Consider the following 20610-nt stretch of genomic DNA (forward strand, 5'->3'; position numbering starts at 1 on the left):
TGTCTTGAGATGTTGCTTCAATATATCCACATAATTTTCCTATTGATGCCATCTATTTCGAGAAGTGCACCAGTCCCTCCTGCAGCAAAGCACCCCCACAACATTATTATTATTAAATATATTTTTTTAACCTTTATTTAACTAGGCAAGTCAGTTAAGAACAAATTGTTATTCTCAATGACGGCCTAGGAACAATGCCTTGTTCTGCCTTGTTCAGGGGCAGAATGACAGATTTTCACCTTGTCAGCTCGGGGATTCGATCTTGCAACCTTTCGGTTACTACTCCAACGCTCTAACCACTAGGCTACCTGCCGCAACCTAAGTGTATGTAAACAAGATGCTGCCACCCCCGTGCTTCACGGTTGGGATGGTGTTCTTCGGCTTGCAAGCCTCCCCCTTTTTCCTCCAAACATAACGATGCCAAATAGTTATATTTTTGTTTCATCAGACCAGAGGACATTTCTCCAAAAAGTACGATCTTTGTCCCCATGTGCAGTTGCAAACTGTAGTCTGGCTTTTTTTATGGCGGTTTTGGAGCAGGGGCTTCTTTCTTGCTGAGCGGCCTTTCAGGTTATGTTGATAAAGGACTTGTTTTACTGTGGATATAGATACTTTTGTACCTGTTTCCTCCAGCACCTTCACAAGGTCCTTTGCTGTTGTTCTGGGATTGATTTGCACTTTTCACACCAACGTACGTTCATCTCTAGGAGACAGAATGCGTCTCCTTCCTGAGCGGTATGACGGCTGTGTGGTCCCATGGCGTTTATACTTGCATACTATTGTTTGTACAGATGAACGTGGTACCTTCAGGCGTTTGGAAATTGCTCCCAAGGATGAACCAGACTTGTGGAGGTCTGCAATTTTTTTTCTGAAGTCTTGGCTGATTTCTTTTAATTTTCCCATGATGTCAAGCAAAGAGGCACTGAGTTTGAAGGTAGGCCTTGAAATACATCCACAGCTACACCTCCAATAGACTCAAATTATGTCAATTAGCCTATCAGAAGCTTCTAAAGCCATGACATCATTTTCTGGAATTTTCCAAGCTGTTTAAAGGCACAGTCAATTTAGTGTATGTAAACTTCTGACCCACTGGAATTGTGATACAGTGAATTATAAGTGAAATAATCTGTCTGTAAACAATTGTTGGAAAAATTACTTGTGTCATGCACAAAGTAGATGTCCTAACCAACTTGCCAAAACTATAGTTTGTTAACAAGAAATTTGCTGAGTGGTTGAAAAATTTGTATTAATGACTCCAACCTAAGTGTATGTAAACTTCCGAATTCAACTGTATACAATGTTACTTGTGTGCTTCCGTTACGTTGCAAACACTGATATTGTATTCACCATATTTTGTAGTCAAAATACAATATTAATGTCCAATTGCAACTGGATGTATTAGTATATAATTATTTTTGGAAGGTCACCAAGGACAACAGATACAGTGGTTATAGATAGGAACAGAAGATTGGCATATGATAGTTCAAGTACTTTTTATATAACAATGACCCCTAGTGGTGAAATAGGTATCTTCTCCCTCATTTATATTGTTTTGAACGGGAAATGGTTGCACATTATGACTTCACACATTTTACACATTTTCTAAACTGTAATGAAATATTCTTATTAATAATTTACAGTGTTCTATTAGAGCACAACAAATGCAATTCTGTGAATTATTATTTTTATGCTGTTCTATTAATTGATAACAAAATGATAGATAATAAAGACAATTCTACCTTTCTAATGACTTGAATTTATAGAATTTCCATTGGTCCAACGGTCTTGAATCCGGAGTGGATATTGTTATCAAGAGAATTCCCCAAAACCAAACTAAGAACTTTGAGGAAATGACACCATTTATTGTGGAAATTAAACAATAGCAGTTATGGAGACAGGGAAAATGTCCAACCGTGTTTGCAGTGGATGTAATGAGAGAACATTTGGGCACAGTGCTACCATGGTAGGATCCCATGGCATTGTAGAGCACCAATGAATGTCATTTTCAAATCAGCGCTGTACAGTGTACTGTTTAATATCAAGTACAGCAGTGTGGTTAATATTTATATCCCTACCCAGAAGGCAGAACTCCAATAGAGCTGATCCTGATTGCAGGAAGCTGAGGGGGCATGTCTGGAGACAGCCTTGTAGGAGTCAGATCCAGTCTGACCCAGCTCAGATAGGTGCCTCAGTTCCCTTCTTACCTCTGTCATCTTCTTTCAGGATTGTCCGCACCTTCCCAGTTCCCACTTTGCTTAGTCAAAAGTTTGGTAAAAAAAAGTTGTCAATTTAAAGGTTTTTATAGGAGCCATCACATCACAGCTGCTGAAAAAGCATGAGTCATACATGAGTCTCGCCTCGGAGAGGAGATGGAAGCAAAGGCAGCTAGGGAGAAGGAACGGGTCCTGACAACTTCCTCTGCAATTGAATTATTGAATGGAGTGTTGCAGCCCTCTCCCGCTTCACCCATATGCCCCCGAGACATAGGGAGAGTATAGCGAGGTACAGCGACTGTTCAATTGTAACAATAATTGTCAATCATAGCTACTGTCGTGATGTTTGATAGCAGTGGGATAGTAGTAGGCTAAGTGTTTACTTCTCTTGGCAATATACCAACGGAGGTTTGATTAAAGAAAAAAAGATAGACACACAATGAGGAAAATTGGACATCAAGATGAGTTTACAAACACCTGGGGCCCTTAGAGGACAAACTGCACTCTTTCATCAATATTGTGAACAATGAAGCATGTAGGATCGTAGGAGACACTTGCCACATTAAAATACAGAGGCAGATGTAGTGTGCCAATTCCTGTGCCTGTTCTCCATGGAACAGTAACAAAAGATGCATCTGCCAGATTCTAAATGACTGTCGTTTGAGAATATCATATTACACACAGAGAATCATGACATTCAAACATACATTGTGAATGTTTATTATGTACTTAGAAACTAAATGTCTCTAATGAAAAAAAGTAAAAACTGCCACGTTGTTATACCACCTATTTAAATAGTACAATGGGGGTGGGGGGGTACAGTGCCACATAATAGAAAACAGATCGTCTATAGGGGTTTGTTACAGGTGACAACAGTTTCACTGTAGATTAACTATTTGTCTGGAGTTACGTGCTAAACTGTCTTTACATGTCTATTGTAACAGAGAGAATGAGTGGATGGGTTAACTGATTAAATGTCCCTCCCTCTGCATCCGAAAAGCTACAGGCAATCACACGTGTTTCGGTTGTCAAACTCTATAATTTCCTCGGTATGCTAACCTGAATAGTTCAGCAGACTGCTGCAAAAATCCCAATATCCTTCTTCAAATAATGTCATGCTATCCACTCTGTCGCGGTACACCATTGCAGCGTGTGCCTGTGTTCTCTCCAGGTGTCTGTCCTACAGCGGATCTAAAAAGTCTCAACCATTGCGCGGGCTATCACCGCGGAGGATAGCCTACCGATCTAACGCAGTCATAACCTCGGCTGGCACGTTGTGTTGTTGGTGACTGCCGGGATGGTGACATTGTCATATGCCGGGCTATTGACAGGATCCGGACTCCAAAAGAACACATAGTAGATTGCCAGAATAAAGGCAGCTATTGACACGCATAGAAAATAAGCAATCGCCATCGCCACTTTAACCCAAATCTTTGTGGTTAAGTTGGCATGCTTCACCCGCTGGTCGCCCGGGTAGCTCGGCCTTCTGTTCATGTTCCCGTTCTGCTTCACGGTGGTAACTTGTTTGTTGGCTTTCATCCTGCAATTGTTATATCCTTTTCCTGGCGTCGAATGTAGTCTGTTTCTTTGTCAGTGTCCAAAGCCTCTTCCCCCTTCAAGTCAGGTGGGCATTGTGGAAACGCTGTCACTGCTCCTGGTGGGACGATGCTTTAATTAACCCTCTCTATGAACAGGACAGGGCGTCTGGCGCGCACCAGCTATGCAGAACAGTTTACAATTTAATGGGATCAAATAGGGCGGGTCAAAAGCTATAAAAGCACATAGATTGGATTATAGTTTAACAGTTAGCCTACGTCCCAGAAATATGATCGGTGCATTTGCCTATGATTATCGCACAGACGTCTATCAAAATTATGTCCATGAGGGTTGTTGATCTAAAAAAAAATAATCCAGTTAGATTTATTAAATATTTCTGGTCTCGTGGATGGTGAAATACCTTTAAAAGCATCACGAACAAAATATTCTCCCTTGAGCAAAATCATGAACTAAAAGCCTGGACACTCCATTCACTTTGTGGGACTGGCAGAAACATCATTATAATCCCTACAAATAGGCACAAGAGACGGAAAATACATCAGTCTGCTGTTTGAGGTTGCATTTATTGTAAATCACGAGAAACATAATTGAGACGTACCACCATACATTTATTTGATATGAAAACTAAGAAGCAAAATAAAACAGAATACATTTCATATTGAAAATTTGACAGTTGCATATAAAACAATGAGTTTCCTGACAAATCAAAAAGCTTTCAATTGTAATCTCCTTCTTGATTGATTAAAGTGTCAATATCTTGGAATAAAAAAATCATGGTTATCAACTGATGTATTCGATTTCGGGTCAAGCCAGTTACATTCCACTCCAAAAATCAACGCAATTTTGTATTCAAACGAAGAAATTGCAGGTAAATTCGATGCTTATAATACAATCACGAAGTCATCAGAAACAGAAAACGAGGATATACGAATGCAAATGACAATAGATGCCTTTCCCCCCACACACACACACAAAACATTGGAATGTTTTGTTGCTTTCAAAATACTATAGGCTACATATTGCATTTCCTTGGGTTCTTGACTTCGCATCTCACCTCTTCATTACTTTTTGAGAAATAAAATTAAAGCATAGTTCAATATCTGTGCTCCTGAACATGATAGGTGAGCCAGAGTTTGAGTTCATGACTAAGAGTAGGCTAAAAAGCCAACAAGATTAAAAATCTAACCAAAATCTTGGCTTGTTGAGCTACATGTTCTGATGCCCCTTGATTAAAACTAGAAACGCCACTAGCGATCTATTGCAAATAAGAAATTAAAGGAAAGCTTTGGATTGTCATGGTTATCAACAAACATAATTGCCAGGATCACATGATGCCTGTATTTAAGTACAGTGTACCCCACTTAAAAATAACGGAATAACATTTAACTATACTCCTCTTGGGGTCCCAAATGTAAACCAACATTGTTACATTATCAGGAGACAGAATGTACATTATTCAATGGCATGGCTTATATTCGTTCACATTATCAGTTTCATGACAAAATATAACTGAAAAGTATTACATTTTAAGGCCAATCCTTATCCATGCACACTTCACAAAGAGAGGGTTCACATTGCAAATGGCACCTTATTGCCTTTATAGTGCACTACTTTTGACCATAGCCCATAGGACTCAAAAGAAGTGCACTATATAGAGTTCGTGCCATTTGGGACAGTAACAGTGGCAGTTTTTGGTGGGGGGGGGGGGGGGGGGTCTTGGCAATATTTAAAGGGCTATTAAAAACACGTGTGGATAAACTCATCACCAGGATGTCTACATTCAAGGAGAATGCTCTTTCAACTGTTAGCATGCCAAATATGGCATTTTTAGCCATGTTGAAGGGGCATAGTCTCTTTGACCTTCCAAAAGAGGTGGTTTTTAAAAAAATGCTAAAAAGGTTGAAAAACTGAGGTAAGAGAATTTTATATTTTTCAGTCTTTGCGAAATGTAATAGTTTGATTTGTTAATCACACACAAACTAATAACACAAAAAGAAAAAAGGTAAAAACAAGTCAGGGCTTTGTTGACATCACAGTTACATCCTGATTGGCTGCTATAAAACCCAAGCCATTTACCATAGTGGCTCAAATGAACGGCAGTATCACTATTCTATACAAGGTGCTGCTCCTAGTCAAACAGAACAGAACATACGTGGTCTGATTGTTGAGGAGAGGAAGCGGTTTGGAGGCCAGGTGCCCGACCACATCCCTCCAGGCTGTCTGTGATGGCTGCTCCAGTCATGGTGCACGAGGCCCAGTATCTTCCTTCTTGTCATTCTTTTCTCCCCTCATCCTCCCATCTGTGAACCACTAGTACTGAAAAGTCAGTTTCCTAGAGCAGATCTCAGCCTGTTGATAGAGAACAGAGGGGGGGGGTCACTGTGCTGCAAACTGGATTAATCTGCCCTCTGTGTCCAACACAGCACCACATGCATGGGACAGCATGGTCCCAGACTGGTATTAGCTCTCAGCAGACAAAATAAGTACCAATGGTTGTCCAAACATTTATATAATGCTCATACATGATATTATAGTACTACGATGTATGGAATATGCTTAAATGAACGTAACCCAAGCTACTCATCATTGACAGTATGTGTCCTCAGCCAAATAGGCCTTTTCTGAAATGATCATTTGATTGCCTATTCAATGTGGGATTGGGTAACAGTCCTCTCATGGACCAATATTAGTCTCGTAAAACATCAAAGAACACGAAGAGAGGCGGTGTTATTCAATCAGGCTCAGAGTTCAAAAGGGTTTCCATTACATCCACACCATCATGTCGGTCAGACCGCAGCTAATTTCCTCATAAAAGCCTTTCAACATTAATTGTGCCTCTTCTTCCCGTACTTCACTGATCTCCACCCTCACTAGACCAATCGGATTTGGTGTAGTGAGCGTCTTCATTCAGCCAAAGCACAGGTCGAGTCCCAAATGGCACCCTATTCCCTTTATAGTGCGCTACTTGTGACCCCAAATGGCACCCTATTCCCTTTATAGTGCGCTACTTGTGACCAGAGCCCTATAAAAGTATTGCACCATCAAGGGAATATGACACCGTTTGGGATGCAGCCCCAGCCATTAGCTGTGGTGATTACCACCAGAGAAACACACTTACCAGGTTGTAAGGAGACGCCTAATAATGATGACAAGGACCAGACAACAAGGAAACATTTATCTACTCAGAAGAGCCTTCTACAGACTATGGGAGTTTTCACTGCCAGGGCTTCAATACGAAAAACAGTCGTAACGGTATCATGTTGTGATACTGAGGTACAGCTGTCAATCACATATGTGAAGTCATGGCGTCAGAAGGCTGCAATAACCTACAAAAACATCAATCCATGTTGAAGCAATTGGTCTACAACAGAACACTCATAAGGGTTGGGGGATGGATTCTACATTTAGTACTCTCGACTAAACATCTACAAAAATCTAGTCATACAATCCCACCTTCATAATGTTAATTTAATGGGCATTTAAGCAGCCTTGCCAAAGTGCAGTGCATTGTAGCTCCACAGAGAAATGCTCAATTCATTTGTTCTGTGTATCCCCAAATATACCATCTGGGCTGTTACAGACAAACTCGACTGATGTAAAAAGCTTGAGTCATAAATAACTGATGCACTTCTAAAAAGGCATGTCAGTGCTAATTCTTAGCACTCTGCCCTCAGAGACAAAGGGAGTGCAATGAATGCACATTATCCTACACATTGTTAAAAAATGATTTAGAGTGCATTTTACACTGTGCTAATGAGCCACATTTTATAATGTACCATTCCATATATATTTTTTAAACTAAGCTCATGAGAAAGCAATAAATGGTTTCTGAAACCATGAAAGCTAGAATCCTTAATTGAAACAATAACAAAGTGGTCACCCCGCTTCTGTTTGGGAATAAAGCTAAGGGAGGTGCCTGGAGAAATGTAACCACTCAAATTCATAGACAGAGCTATGGATGCAAAGACTGACCAGCCATGATATCAAGAGGATAGTTTTAAAATCAAGTTGAGGCGATAGTGTTTGTTTACAAACAATGGAGTAAAACAAGCTTATATATTTGGGGTTCGCTCAGAGTACAACAGTTGAACTAAGTTCATGAGGCATTTGAGTTATATTCTTCAAGAATCAAATGAGTATACTGTACATTATTAATTTATACATCCAAAAATGGATGTAGCAAATAAGTGAGAAACACGGGAATTGTTTGTGTTTGTCATTGAAGAGCTTTACAGAGAGGTGCTATTCAACCTTCCTAGGCATGTCAAAGTGGAGACTATGGGAAAGTGGAGACTATGGGAAAGGCTAAAATATGCATTTTGATGACATTGAGACAAAATACATAAACACAGGGCAATAAAACACACATGTTTGTTTGGTGGTTTCAAATGGAGTAATGCACTGTTTAAACATGTACTGTTGTCATCCAATGAGTGTCTGGTTCTGGTTAGCACAATTTGCATCATTCCATTTCAGGCCTAGTGATAAGTCTTAGCCAAACAGACATCAATTTAAGAAGCAGACAGCATGATGAGGAGAAATTAATGGAAGAGCTAATTTGATTCTTAATCTTCTCAAGCCACTATTCATCCATATGTCAGTCATGCGATTAACAAACCCATGAAAAACTGAAAAAAATATGCGATTTTGCTCATTTGAGGTTGGGGACAGGGTGGGCAGCATGTATAGTAAATGCATTAACCCATAAAACAAGGAAATGAGAAGGAGAACCCAAAGGAAAGTGTTCAAGGGGTAAAACGTCAGGGATTCACACAGTGAGGTGTTGTAGCCATCGTGAAGAGGGCGGAGGTTAGTACATTCAGTTCCCCAGGAGGAAATGGCAAGGCGGAGGAGTTTCACAGAGGATTGAGGAAAGAGAGGGCTCCCATTGGCCAGAAAATGCAGAGTGAAGCAGTGAGCGACAGACAAGCCTTGACCGTGCCCAATAGACGTTGGTTGTGGGGTCATGCCAGCCAGCCAACTTCAGATAGACAGCATAAGAGTACACACAGGAGAGCGGTGAGCGGCGAATTAAGAAAAATATATAAAAAAAGGAGGCTAAGAGAGGGAAGGATGGAGGTAGGTTGGTTTGTGTTTTGTGGTTAGTGCTCGGTGGGAGTCAGAGACTTCATACAGAAACCCAGTCTCAAAGTCATTGATGTGAACCGCACCTGAAGATGACTGCTCTGAGGTGTCTGGGGCCGTCTCTGGGGCTGTGGCCAGCCCAGACAGGCTCTGGTCAGCCTCCAGGACAGGAGCGACGGCAGGGGCCTCATCTGGGTCAGATGGTTCAGGGAAGGAAGAACGAGTCAGACATCATTCTATTTTTACCACAACCTTCAGGTAGTCATAAAAATAAAACGTCAGATGACCATAAGCAACAATACTGCTTTGCCTGCATTTTTATTCTGTGTGTAATTCAGCCTCACAGGATCTTCTAGCATTAAAGGCACAGTGCAGTCAAAAATGTGAAACTCTTGTGTTTTATATACATTTCCACACTATGAGGTTGGAATAATGCGTGGAAATGTTGAAAATTACGATAAGGCCGCCTGAAATTTCAGCCTGGTTTGGTAGGAAGGAGTTTTTGCCTTCCTGATGACATCACCAGGCGCTAAATTTGTTAACAGACCAACAAGAAAGTTCCAAACCTTTCTACTAATAACAGCTAGTTTTCCCCTCCCCACTCAGATCACTGCCAGACAGTCCTAGCTAAATTCTTGTCGGAGAAATTGCTCTTTGCTAAGAAGCTGGCCATTTTAATTGAAAACAATCACAGTAAGGTACTTAATTGTTACCTAGAAATGATTTGATAGAGATTTTTTTTTTTAAACAGCTGCTCTGCAGTGGGATAGTTACCCTCTGTGGGGGTAGCAGGTGTCTCCTGGGCTGGTGGAATGGCTGTGGTCTCCTCTTTCTCTGGGGGATCAGTGGGTGTAGAGACAGGATCTAATGATGATGATGCGGGAGTTTTTTCCTGGATCAGAGTCTCCTCTGGTGGAGCAGCAGTGACCACAACTGAGAGTTATATAGAGAATGATAGAGGGAGGGGGGAGATGAGTGTGGATGAAGAAACCTATGATCAACTTTGCTGGTTTATCCTGAATTAAAATGGAAGCACATTCAACAGTATGCCAAATGTATGGTATGATCTTGCAATATAATACAATGGTCAAACCAGTATATAAATATCTGTACCTGTCTGTTTGTCTCTCTCCTTCTCGTTGGGACTGGGGCTGGAGTTGCGGCTGTCTTCTTGGACTTTAACCTGGGCAGGGCCCTCATCAGTGCTGGGGGGTTTTGGGGGGCTTTCCCCCATACTGCTCCGGGGTGACTGCATCTCCATCTCCTCCCCCCAGTCTCTGACCGGCTGGTGGCCGTCCAGGAGAGAAAAGGGACTGAGGGGCTTGAGGCCATCGGGGGAGTTCTGAGCCTCCTGTGGGGAGGGGATGTAGACCTTAGGCCTCGGGGTGCGCTTCTCTTTAGGACTGGTTGCGGAGGGGGGAGTGGAGGGAAGGGGTGAGGTGGCGACGGGCTTTAATGCTGTGGTTTCTGGGCGAGGTGCCTTCTTCGTGGACTGTCCGTCTCTCCCTTCCTCCTCCCCCTCATCGTCGTCATCCCCGTCCGTATCATAGTCCTCTTCGTCGCTGGCATCCTCCCACTCATCCTCATCTGCATCACCACTCTTCTCCATCTAAGAGGGAAAGAAGCAGGCAAGTCACCTGTTAATGTGGATCATGGAAAGAGATCATGTTCAAAAACAACACTGGTATACATTGTCCTGTATGGCTCAGTTGGTAGAGCATGGTGCTTGTACCGCCAAGGTGATGGATTCGTTTCCCGAGGCCAACCATACGTAAAATGTATACAAGCATGACTAAGACGGTTTGGATAAGTGTCTGCTAAATGGCATGTATTAGATTATATATATAATGTGCCAAAACACAGATCCAAATGCATGGTGGTGGGAGACGACATACATTTTGTGATGAGGGAGATTTGGGCTTCCGTTCCTCCTTCCAAGTCTTCTCCTCCTTCTTGGGTTTGTCTTCCTTCTCTTTCTCCTCCTCCGCCTCCCAGCGGTTATCGTGCATGCTGTCAAAGAGACCCGGTCATTGGAATGGTGAGGAACGAAAGCAGAAAACAAAACAGATGTTGTTCTAAAGCCTTAGAAGAGGAGGAGCTGTACCTGTAGCTCTGTCCTCGTCCCCTCCCCCCCTCCCTGGGTCCTCTACCCTGCCCCAGGAAGTCTCCGAACGTGGGCGCCTTGGGAGGCCCCTTCATATCGTCTGTGGGAGTGAAGGATGAGGGAGGAGGAGAGTTCAAATTAAAGGGGTTGGAGTGGAAGAACAGGATTAAAGACCTTGAAAACGAATGAATGTCAGCCCCAGTAGACACAGCAGTGCTGCTCTTAAGGCATCATAATCCCTTTATAGTGAACCATTTTGACCAGGACCCATAGGGCTCTAGTCAAAAGTAGTGTGTTATTGTGAATCAGATGCCATTCGGTACACATCCTAACACACAGCAGAATACAGGGGGGGGGAAAGACACACTGAACACACAAACTCAGTCCCATGCCATTGGCTAACCTGAGGCCCCGCTGTGAGGCTGTGGGCGGGAGCCACGCCTCCTGGCTATGGGGAGGACACACAGAGTGATGTCACTCACATCACTACACACAGGGGAACCACAACATAACCATACACAGATAATACACTATGTTAACGGAGCTCAGATAAAAGTGTTCTTAAAATTAGAGTGTTGCTCCAGGGACGGCAGGTAGCCTGGCGGGTAGGAGCGTTGGACCAAAAACCGAAAGGGCACCGATGATCTGGTGTCGATTAAGGCAGCCACCTGAGGGGTTAAATGCAGCTGACTAGGTATCCCCTTCCCAAAGCATCAATGAGAGTGTGCTGTGTCTAATGGAAAGGTTTGTAGTGACTATGATACTTAGCAGAAGATCTGTTTGAGAGTAAGCACTGCTGTAAATGGGTGAATGCGTTTGTTTGGGATAGAGGGGGAGAAAGAGTTGAGTAAAGCCTGCCGTCCTTGTCCGTAACAGTGGCAACCAACAACGCCTTGTCATCAGAGTCTGGGGGGGGGGGGGGGGGGGATGACTTGCCTCTGCCTCCCTGGTCTGGCAGCATGCCCTCCACAGCCACAGCTGGGTCCTCCTTGAACCTGTGAAAGCACCACAGGGTCAGACCTCCTCACCTTCACTCCCTGTCACACTGCATTACCACAGGACCTGTCAACCCCTCCCTGCCACCACCCCCACACCTATTGCACAGTCACAAGAAACAAAGACATGGCTAAAGGACAATTCGACTTGTGAACATAATCCCTAGCTGTGTATCGCCGCTTTCCATGTTATCTGTTTGTAGCTTGTGAGGTATGGAAACACTGTTTGTTGCTTTTATGTATTTTGTTTTGTTGCTTTTTGTGCTCTGTCTGTCTGTCTGTCTGTCTGTCTGCTACGTGTTGCTTTGCATGTGCTCACTGCTCATTGTTGATCTGTTATTATTGACATAGTTTTTAATAACCTGCCCAGGGACTGTGTTTGAAAATTTGCCATCTGGCTAAAACCCAGCACTTTTACTGAAACGTTGATTAAAATGTGCACTGTCCCTGTCAAAATACAAATAAACTCAAAACCCTGACCACAGCCAAGCCTCCCCAACATGCACCTGTATGGACCTTCTAATCTCACACTGCTTACAGCGAAAGAACGAATTAAAGAGAGGTTGTTGAATGTGGTTCATGTTTATCCACTACTATTTAGATATGTTCTCTTGTGGTTCTCTCTTTCTGGGCTGCATCTCAGGATGTTCAGTAAATTGAACACAACATCTAAAACAAAGTGTGGCATCTGGTACTTTCATATTTTGGAGCGGTTTTGTCATCTTGGGGATTCAGTATGCACTGCCTGGTTTGGTTCACTGAATGCCTGCTGTTCTACTATTTTTGTGAATAAAGCCATGGCTGTCTCCAAGGATATTTGTGAGCGAGGTGTCATCAGTGTGTCAGTGGTCCTCCTCCAGTCAGTCACTCACAAGCCGTCAATCTTCTGGGCGTCCCATTCCCGTCTCCACTGGCCCGTGGCGTTCCTGTGCCTGGCCAGACGCTCCTCGTCAATCTCCTCACGCTCCTTCTTCCAGCGGAGGTACTCGGCACGCTCCCGGCCCGTCATAGACATGGTCATATCCATGGAGCCCTTAGGGCCTCCTGGTCTCCGACTCTGTGGGAGAGAGAAAGAGAAGGGGAAAGGAAAGTAGCAGGATTGATAACAGGATTTAAGAGAGAAGGGAATTACTAACGATGCAGAGGAGAGAAAGGAAAGACATTATAAACCGATAAATCAAACTTTGTTATAATTTTCAATAAAGGAATCGTTTCAACCAAAAGAAGACAAACCACACAGAACATTTGACCGATCATGCCTTCCACAAAACAGAGCACTCACTGTCCACTCCTTCTCCAGCTCAGTTCCTGTCTTCACGTTGTCAAAGTCTACACCGCCCCAGTTTCGGACGTGTCGGCGGCTGCCCTCCTTGCGGTCCATGTCCGGGACTGGGCCGGAGCGCCGCGGGTCATCCAGGAAGTTACGGATGGGCTTGTCTCCCTCGGCAGGCTGCAGAGGGATTCCAAAAACAGCAACCTTACACTCCATCTATTTCACGTCTTCAATGCTAAACTGTCATCAAATAATCCGATTGTAATTGTATTTTCACAAAATGGCATCCTGTACATACCCTTTGTCCTCTTTCATACTCTGCAATCTTCTCCATCTCCTCGTTCATCTTCTCAATGTTCTGCCTCCTTTTCTCCTCCCACTCCTACAGAGGCACAACAGAGGCACACTATTTTAGAAAGAATAAAGAGAGAAGTGATACGCCATCCCAATTCGCTTCATTTCACACCCATATGTTTTAGCTAAATCTGGTCTTTTTCTCCAATTACTATAGTATGTACTCATCTTCCCCATTACTCATGTCATTGCAAAGTAACCTACATCGTCATCACTAAGATATACTGTACAACCAAAAGGTCGAACCTTCATTATGGAGACTATACCACTGGTAAACCTCCGTGAGGCTATTGAAACTATACAACCTGGCACATCTACAGCAACATTGCCTCGCTAGTTATTAGCTAACATGGTTTTGCTCTCAGACCTTAGACTTCCTGTCACCACCTTGTGGTGGTGGTCCTCCTTCTCTTTCTCTTCCTCCCCTTCCTCTGCGTGGGGCACGTTCACTGCGGCCGGGGCCCTCTCCTGGCCCCTCCATGCTTGGACCCCTGTCCTCTCTTGGTGGTCTCTCCTCTTTTGGTGGTCTCCCCTCTCTTGGTGGTCTGTCATGGGACTGGCGTGAGTCTGCTAGGGGTCTGTCAGTGCGTTGCTCTCTCCTCTCCTGCCGTGATCCTCCCCCTCTCTGTCCACCCCTGCTGAGCCGCCCGGACGAAGCCCTCCGCGGGGGGCTTTCACCTTGGGGTCTGGGGTCGTATCCCTCCTCAGAGTCCCGCCTGTCTCGCGGTGGCCCTTGTTTCCAGTCATTGATCACCCGTTTCTCCTGCAGGGAGAACATACGTTTGGATTAGGTCCGCTTTATCCCACTGAGACCGGGAAAAACCATGGCATACATACATTTAGGGCAATACCACAGTACCCTAAACAAGTCCCTTCTTGTCTGAATGAGTGACCTTTACTGTGTGAAGAGTGGGGTGGATCACAGATGTAGGGGCCATCTGGGACCGGACATGATCTCAACAGGCTTTGATTAAAATGCACTCCAGCCTGTCTCTCCACGGGAGGCTTATTAAAAAACATGCTGTCTGACAGGAGGTGGCACGTACTGGAATTACCTTCAAGAGCAGGAATGGCTTGAGAGCATCCCCTTCAGGTAGTAATACAGAGTGCTACCCAAATGGCACCCTATTCCCCCATAGGCTCTGGTCAAAAGTAGTGCACTATGAAGGGAATAGGGTGCAATTTGGGACACAACCATAGCCAGGGATTTGCATTCACCTCCACCTATGTAGAATGTAATTATATAACTTTTACCCATCTGAACATAGATTTATAATCATCAAGCTGAAGCAGGGGTATAAAGTTGGAACCAGATGCACGATTTCCATGAGCGGTTTCCTAATATGGGCAGACATGACGCACGTACAAAACATCTCTCTGTTCATGGTGTACGTCATCACTTCCATGTTCTGTGTCAGATGTACCAGGCTCAGCTAGCATCATTTCACCCAGCTGCTGTAAGATTTTTGGCCCTCTCAGGTCCACCTCATATCAACGTCCTCCATTAGGCATCCCAAATCTCATCCAGCTGCCAGAGCAGGGGAAAATTTATGATTTGACTGACAGGAAATTGGATGTGAGCGGGCAAATAGACTTTTGCAGGCGCCCATCTATGAGACTTGTTCTGGTAGAGGCCACCTTTCAGAGTTCAGGAGGTTATCTCAAGGCCAAGTGTTTGAGAGTGGACATTGTCATGTTTTTGGTCTTCTTAAATCATGTTTGTCCAGTTGGCACAAACTTAATAAATTGCTTTCAAATGGAAATTGTGTGTTCTTATTGGACAAGTTCAGGTAGTAACTAGTCCATATCTAATTTTGGTGCCTAATGAACATGACTGATTTGGTCATTAGTCATTGTGCCGTGGCGGAGATCTTTTTGGGCTATACTCGGCCTTGTCTCAGGATGGTAAGTTGGTGGTTGAAGATATCCCTCTAGTGGTGTGGGGGCTGTGCTTTGGCAAAGTGGGTGGGGTTATATCCTTCCTGTTTGGCCCTGTCCGGGGGTATCATCGGACAGTGTCTCCTGACCTCTCCTGTCTCAGCCTCCAGTATTTATGCTACAGTAGTTTATGTGTCGGGGGGCTAGGGTCAGTTTGTTATATCTGGAGTACTTCTCCTGTCTTATCCGGTGTCCTGTGTGAATTTAAGTATGCTCTCTCTAATTCTCTCTTTCTCTCGGAGGACCTGAGCCCTAGGACCATGCCTCAGGACTACCTGGCATGATGACTCCTTGCTGTCCCCAGTCCACCTGGCCGTGCTGCTGCTCCAGTTTCAACTGTTCTGCCTGTGGCTATGGAACCCTGACCTGTTCACCAGACGTGCTACCTGTCCCAGACCTGCTGTTTTCAACTCTCTAGAGACAGCAGGAGCGGTAGAGATACTCTTAATGATCGGCTATGAAAAGCCAACTGACATTTACTCCTGAGGTGCTGACTTGCTGCACCCTCGACAACTACTGCGATTATTATTATTTGACCATGCTGGTCATTTATGAACATTTGAACATCTTGGCCATGTTCTGTTATAATCTCCACCCGGCACAGCCAGAAGAGGACTGGCCACCCCTCATAGCCTGGTTCCTCTCTAGGTTTCTTCCTAGGATTTGGCCTTTCTAGGGAGTTTTTCCTAGCCACCGTGCTTCTACACCTGCATTGCTTGCTGTTTGGGGTTTTAGGCTGGGTTTCTGTACAGCACTTTGAGATATCAGCTGATGTAAGAAGGGCTATATAAATACATTTGATTTGATTAGTCAGCTTGGTCTGATATAGCCTGGTACTACAGTATGTGCTGAGACAGAGCCCTCATCCTGATCTCACCCCTGCAGGTTTGGAGAGGTCTACGGTGACAGTGAAGTTCTCTTTCTCTGTCCTCCATCGGTCTCCCTCTGGCGGGCCATCGTGAGGGCGGCCCTTCCTGGGTGGTTGCGTCTTCACGGCAATACCCTCCTGCTCCGCCTTCTTTTTGTCCTCTTCTATTTCCTGTAGAAAGATAACAAAATAAAGGCTGGCTGATTGATGATAGGCTCATCAGTGTCTCACCCTAACCTGATAAATCATGCATTAATTCTGGGAGTCAACAGAAAAGTGACCGATGACCATCATTTGAATATCCGGACAGTCAGAAAGCTATTTTACAACGTGGCTACGCAATTTAGCTGTGTGATATAAGCTAAAAATATAATACAATAGGGTATACTATTTAGCAGACACTTTTATCCAAAGCAACTTATTGGGCATGCATACATTTTCATATGGGTGGCCCCAACGGGGAAATCGGGTCCACGGTCCTGACATTGCAAGTGCCATGCTCTACCAACTGAGCCACCCAGATGCTGCTACAACAGAACTATAAATCGGATCCTGTGGGAGCTCACCTGGTACCTCCGGACCAGAGCTTCATTCTTCTTGCGCAGAGCCTCGATCCGTCTGTCAAGCGCTGCATCCTTCTCCTCCTTTGTCTTGAGATCCACCACTGTAGACTGAGAAATGTATGGTGTACATGCATTTAGAATAAGATTCTACAACGGGGTTGTTCAAAACAAGCATTATGTAAAAATGTACCACTAGCCACTTTAAACAATGCCACTTAATATAATGTTTACATGCCCTACATTACTCATCTCATATGTATATACTGTACTCTATATCATCTACTGCATCTTGCCATCTTTATGTAATACATGTATCACTAGCCACTTTAAACAATGCCACTTAATATAATGTTTACATGCCCTACATTACTCATCTCATATGTATATACTGTACTCTATACCATCTACTGCATCTTGCCTATGCCGTTCTGTACCATCACTCATTCATATATCTTTATGTACATATTCTTTATCCCTTTACACTTGTGTGTATAAGGTAGTAGTTGTGGAATTGTTAGGTTAGATTACTTGTTGGTTATTACTGCATTGTCGGAACTAGAAGCACAAGCATTTCGCTACACTCGCATTAACATCTGCTAACCATGTGTATGTGACAAATAAAATTTGATTTGATCTACGGTACTCGGCTCCGGCCTCATACCTATGAATGCAGCACAGCGTGCAAAAAAATAATTATTATTTAGCACACTTGTGTACAATTGCTTTAGTATTACATGTCATGGTTAACCAACTGTGATACTAGTATCAGCACATTAGATTCCCATTATGGTTTGATTTGCATAATCACACACTCAGAGAAGCTAGTATGTATGATTTTGGCAATGTCATAAGTAAGACTAAAGTAATATATCAGCCTAAACTACAGTCAATCTGCAAAATTACAACACACAATATTTAATTGCATTTCCGAAGCTCACCATGGCCTCTAGGCTGTCCTTATACGCAGGTGGTGGACTGAAATCCTGCTTCTTCCAGATGATGTGGGTTTTTTAAAAGTCTGAGAAATTCAGCCTGGAAGGTTGTACACACATTACACAACAACCACTGCAATACACTGGAGAAAGTGATCCACAAATGTGAAACAGCCGTATTTGCAGCATGAACGGAGTACCAGCATGGAATTGGCCAGGCTATGGATAATGAATTAGCCTACATAAAGCGAAGGTGTTGTAGCCTAAGTTAATTCAAACATCTTTCACGAGTCCAGCTGCGTTCTGTGAGAAAGCCTTCTTATTAAGGGTATTTGTGAAAGCACATAACCTGGAAAGTAGTTTAGTATGACACGCAAATCACGTTATAGCAAATTACTTACACATTAGCCTACCTTTACAAATTAAACAAGTAAATAACATTGGTTTTAAAAGTTCTCTTTAGACACTTGAAGCGCACCACACCGGACCATGTCTACGCTATCGGTAAGGAGTCGTAGCCCCCTGTTGGAAGTAACTGCATTAAACTTTGCAACATTGTTTACCAGGTTGGGGTAAAGTTACAAAGTATCACAATATATTCGAACTAGATTACCTTTATCAAAGTGCGTTGTGGTTACAGACAGTGTGTTCAATACAATGTCTCAATTTCAGCTCCACGACAATGTGTCCCGATATTCATTTCCTTCGTCTTCTTCTTCTTCGGTGGGGTTTATCAGCGGCTGGCATCCAACGTTATGGTGCATTACCGCCACCTACTGTACTGGAGTGTAGGCCAGTAACGGGGGAATCTAAATCCTACCTGCCAGCCCCGTTGCCCTTAAAAAAGATAACAAAATATTTGAGACTATATCTAATGACGTTCTACTCAATATACTCTTCAAACTAATTCCCTGTATCCCCTTCTCCCTCATACTAGATCTCAGCCTCTCTCTTTCCCTCGGATACTGCCCACACTGTAGCATGTGGGCAGTATGCTCCACTGTCTCTGTTTCCTGGCAATAATCACACTTTCTTGTTGGATGCTTTCCTATCACATGTAAGGTCTTGTTCAACCAGCTGTGTCCCACCCTTAATCTTGTAAAAATGTCTTCCTCTCTTCAGTCCCTTCCTTCCGTCCTCCCCTCCTGACTTTCCTCTGTACTTGAAATAAATGCCTGCCCTTGGTATCTCTACTCCACAGCTCCTGCCATTTCTGCACCATAACTGTCCATATCAGGCGTTTTACCTCTGCCTTGCTAATTAAAACTACAACATCAACATCCCACTAGAGGGTGGGGGACTTCAGGTTCCTTGGGGTATACTTTGACTCTAGACTGACCTGGGCAGAACACATTGAGAGAGTGGTGGGACCGTGTATGTTGCATTGGTCCGATTTGTAATAGACTATGGCAGTATAGCGTATGGTTCGGCAGCCCACACCTCACTGGAAAGGCTAGATGTCACCCTCTCCAAGTTTCTCCCATATACCCTCAAACATACCTAATCTCCCACCTTCCTCCTGGTAAAGAACACTGTCTGAGTTTTCTCTACAGAGAACCTGAATCCCCACATTTATGCACACCACTCTACCTCATCAATTGCTTCCTTTACCTTCCTGACTATGTAAGGCACATTTCTTCCACTCTTCCATGAGGCCTCATCATCTGCAAATAACGACCTCCCAATATCCCGCCGTACCTGAGGGTAAACATAATTGAGAACAGAGGACTAATCACGCTCCCCTGCGGTGTACCGTTATCCACCAGGTATCTGCCTGATAGAGACCCACCCTCACCTGAATAGACCTTCCAAACAGGAAATCCTTTATCCAGTTGTACGTTCTTCCTCCTACTCCCATAACATCAAGCTTGATATATATCAATATCAACCCCTCCTTCCACATCATATCATATGCATTCTCCACATCAAAAAAGACAGCTACAACAGACTCCTTGTTCACCTCAGCCTTCCTGAACACTGCTTCTAAGCAGAGCACTGGGTCCATAGTTCCCCTACCCGTTCTGAACCCACTCTGATGTGGTGATACTAGCCCCCTGCTCTCCAGGAAGTAAATTAGCCTCTCCGTAATCATGCGTTCCATAATCTCACATACATGTGATGTTAAAGCTATTAGCCGATAGCTTGTTGGCCTCGTTGGGTCCTTCCCTGGCTACCGGATTTGTACAACTACTGCCTCCTCCCACACTCTGTTGTATATTCATTTCCTGTAATAATAGGGCTCCTGAGTGGCGCAGCGGTCTAAGGCACTGCATCTCAGAGCTAGAGGCATCACTACAGACACCCTGGTTTGAATCCAGGCTGTATCACAACCGGCCGTGATTGGGAGTCTCATAGGGCGGCGCACAATTGTCCGGGTTTGGCTGGTGTAGGCCGTTATTGTAAATAAGAATTTGTTCTTAACTAACGTGCCTAATTAAATAAAGGTTCAATGTAAAACAATAAATTAATAAATCAACTTCCTACAAAATGTGGAACCTTCACCGTTTTTAAAGAGACAGTAAGCATATCATACGTTTCAAATCTGCCTCCATAATCTTGAAAATAACTTATCTATAGACCTGAAATGTAGCCTATATTATCGGATAAAAATTGCCTATATATCTTGGAAATAAATGACCGGATAGCAGTTTATGTTTGATAATGAGTGTTAATGCAGTGAAAATGCAGATAGTTTCCCTACATCTGCCAAATCCACAAGGAGGCGACA

At 43.7% G+C, this 20610-nt stretch overlaps 1 protein-coding gene across 1 annotated transcript; it reads right to left on the bottom strand.

The window, feature by feature from the left end:
- Nucleotides 1-5476: 5476 nt before the first annotated feature.
- On the bottom strand, nt 5477-18665 carry LOC139547886 (coiled-coil domain-containing protein 9-like). Its single transcript, XM_071357041.1, has 15 exons — nt 18496-18665; nt 17889-17982; nt 16954-17058; nt 16397-16558; nt 13949-14344; nt 13526-13609; nt 13237-13404; nt 12827-13011; nt 11896-11954; nt 10960-11059; nt 10751-10865; nt 9969-10464; nt 9630-9788; nt 8942-9046; nt 5477-6119 (listed from the first exon to the last, which is right to left on the bottom strand). The coding sequence occupies exons 2-15, from the start codon at nt 17889-17891 to the stop codon at nt 6115-6117; spliced, it is 2142 nt and encodes a 713-aa protein (XP_071213142.1). The 5' UTR covers nt 17892-17982; nt 18496-18665; the 3' UTR covers nt 5477-6114.
- Nucleotides 18666-20610: the final 1945 nt, after the last annotated feature.

The sequence above is a fragment of the Salvelinus alpinus genome, chromosome 21 (genome assembly GCF_045679555.1).
Source record: "Salvelinus alpinus chromosome 21, SLU_Salpinus.1, whole genome shotgun sequence".
Taxonomy (NCBI): Eukaryota; Metazoa; Chordata; class Actinopteri; order Salmoniformes; family Salmonidae; genus Salvelinus; species Salvelinus alpinus.

Coding starts and splice junctions, on each gene's coding strand:
- LOC139547886 (XM_071357041.1), bottom strand. Junction 13,405..13,525: donor AGTATGAAAGAGGACAAAGG/GTATGTACAGGA, acceptor ATCCCTCTGCAG/CCTGCCGAGGGAGACAAGCC. Junction 10,465..10,750: donor AATCTCCCTCATCACAAAAT/GTATGTCGTCTC, acceptor TTTCCCTCTTAG/ATGGAGAAGAGTGGTGATGC.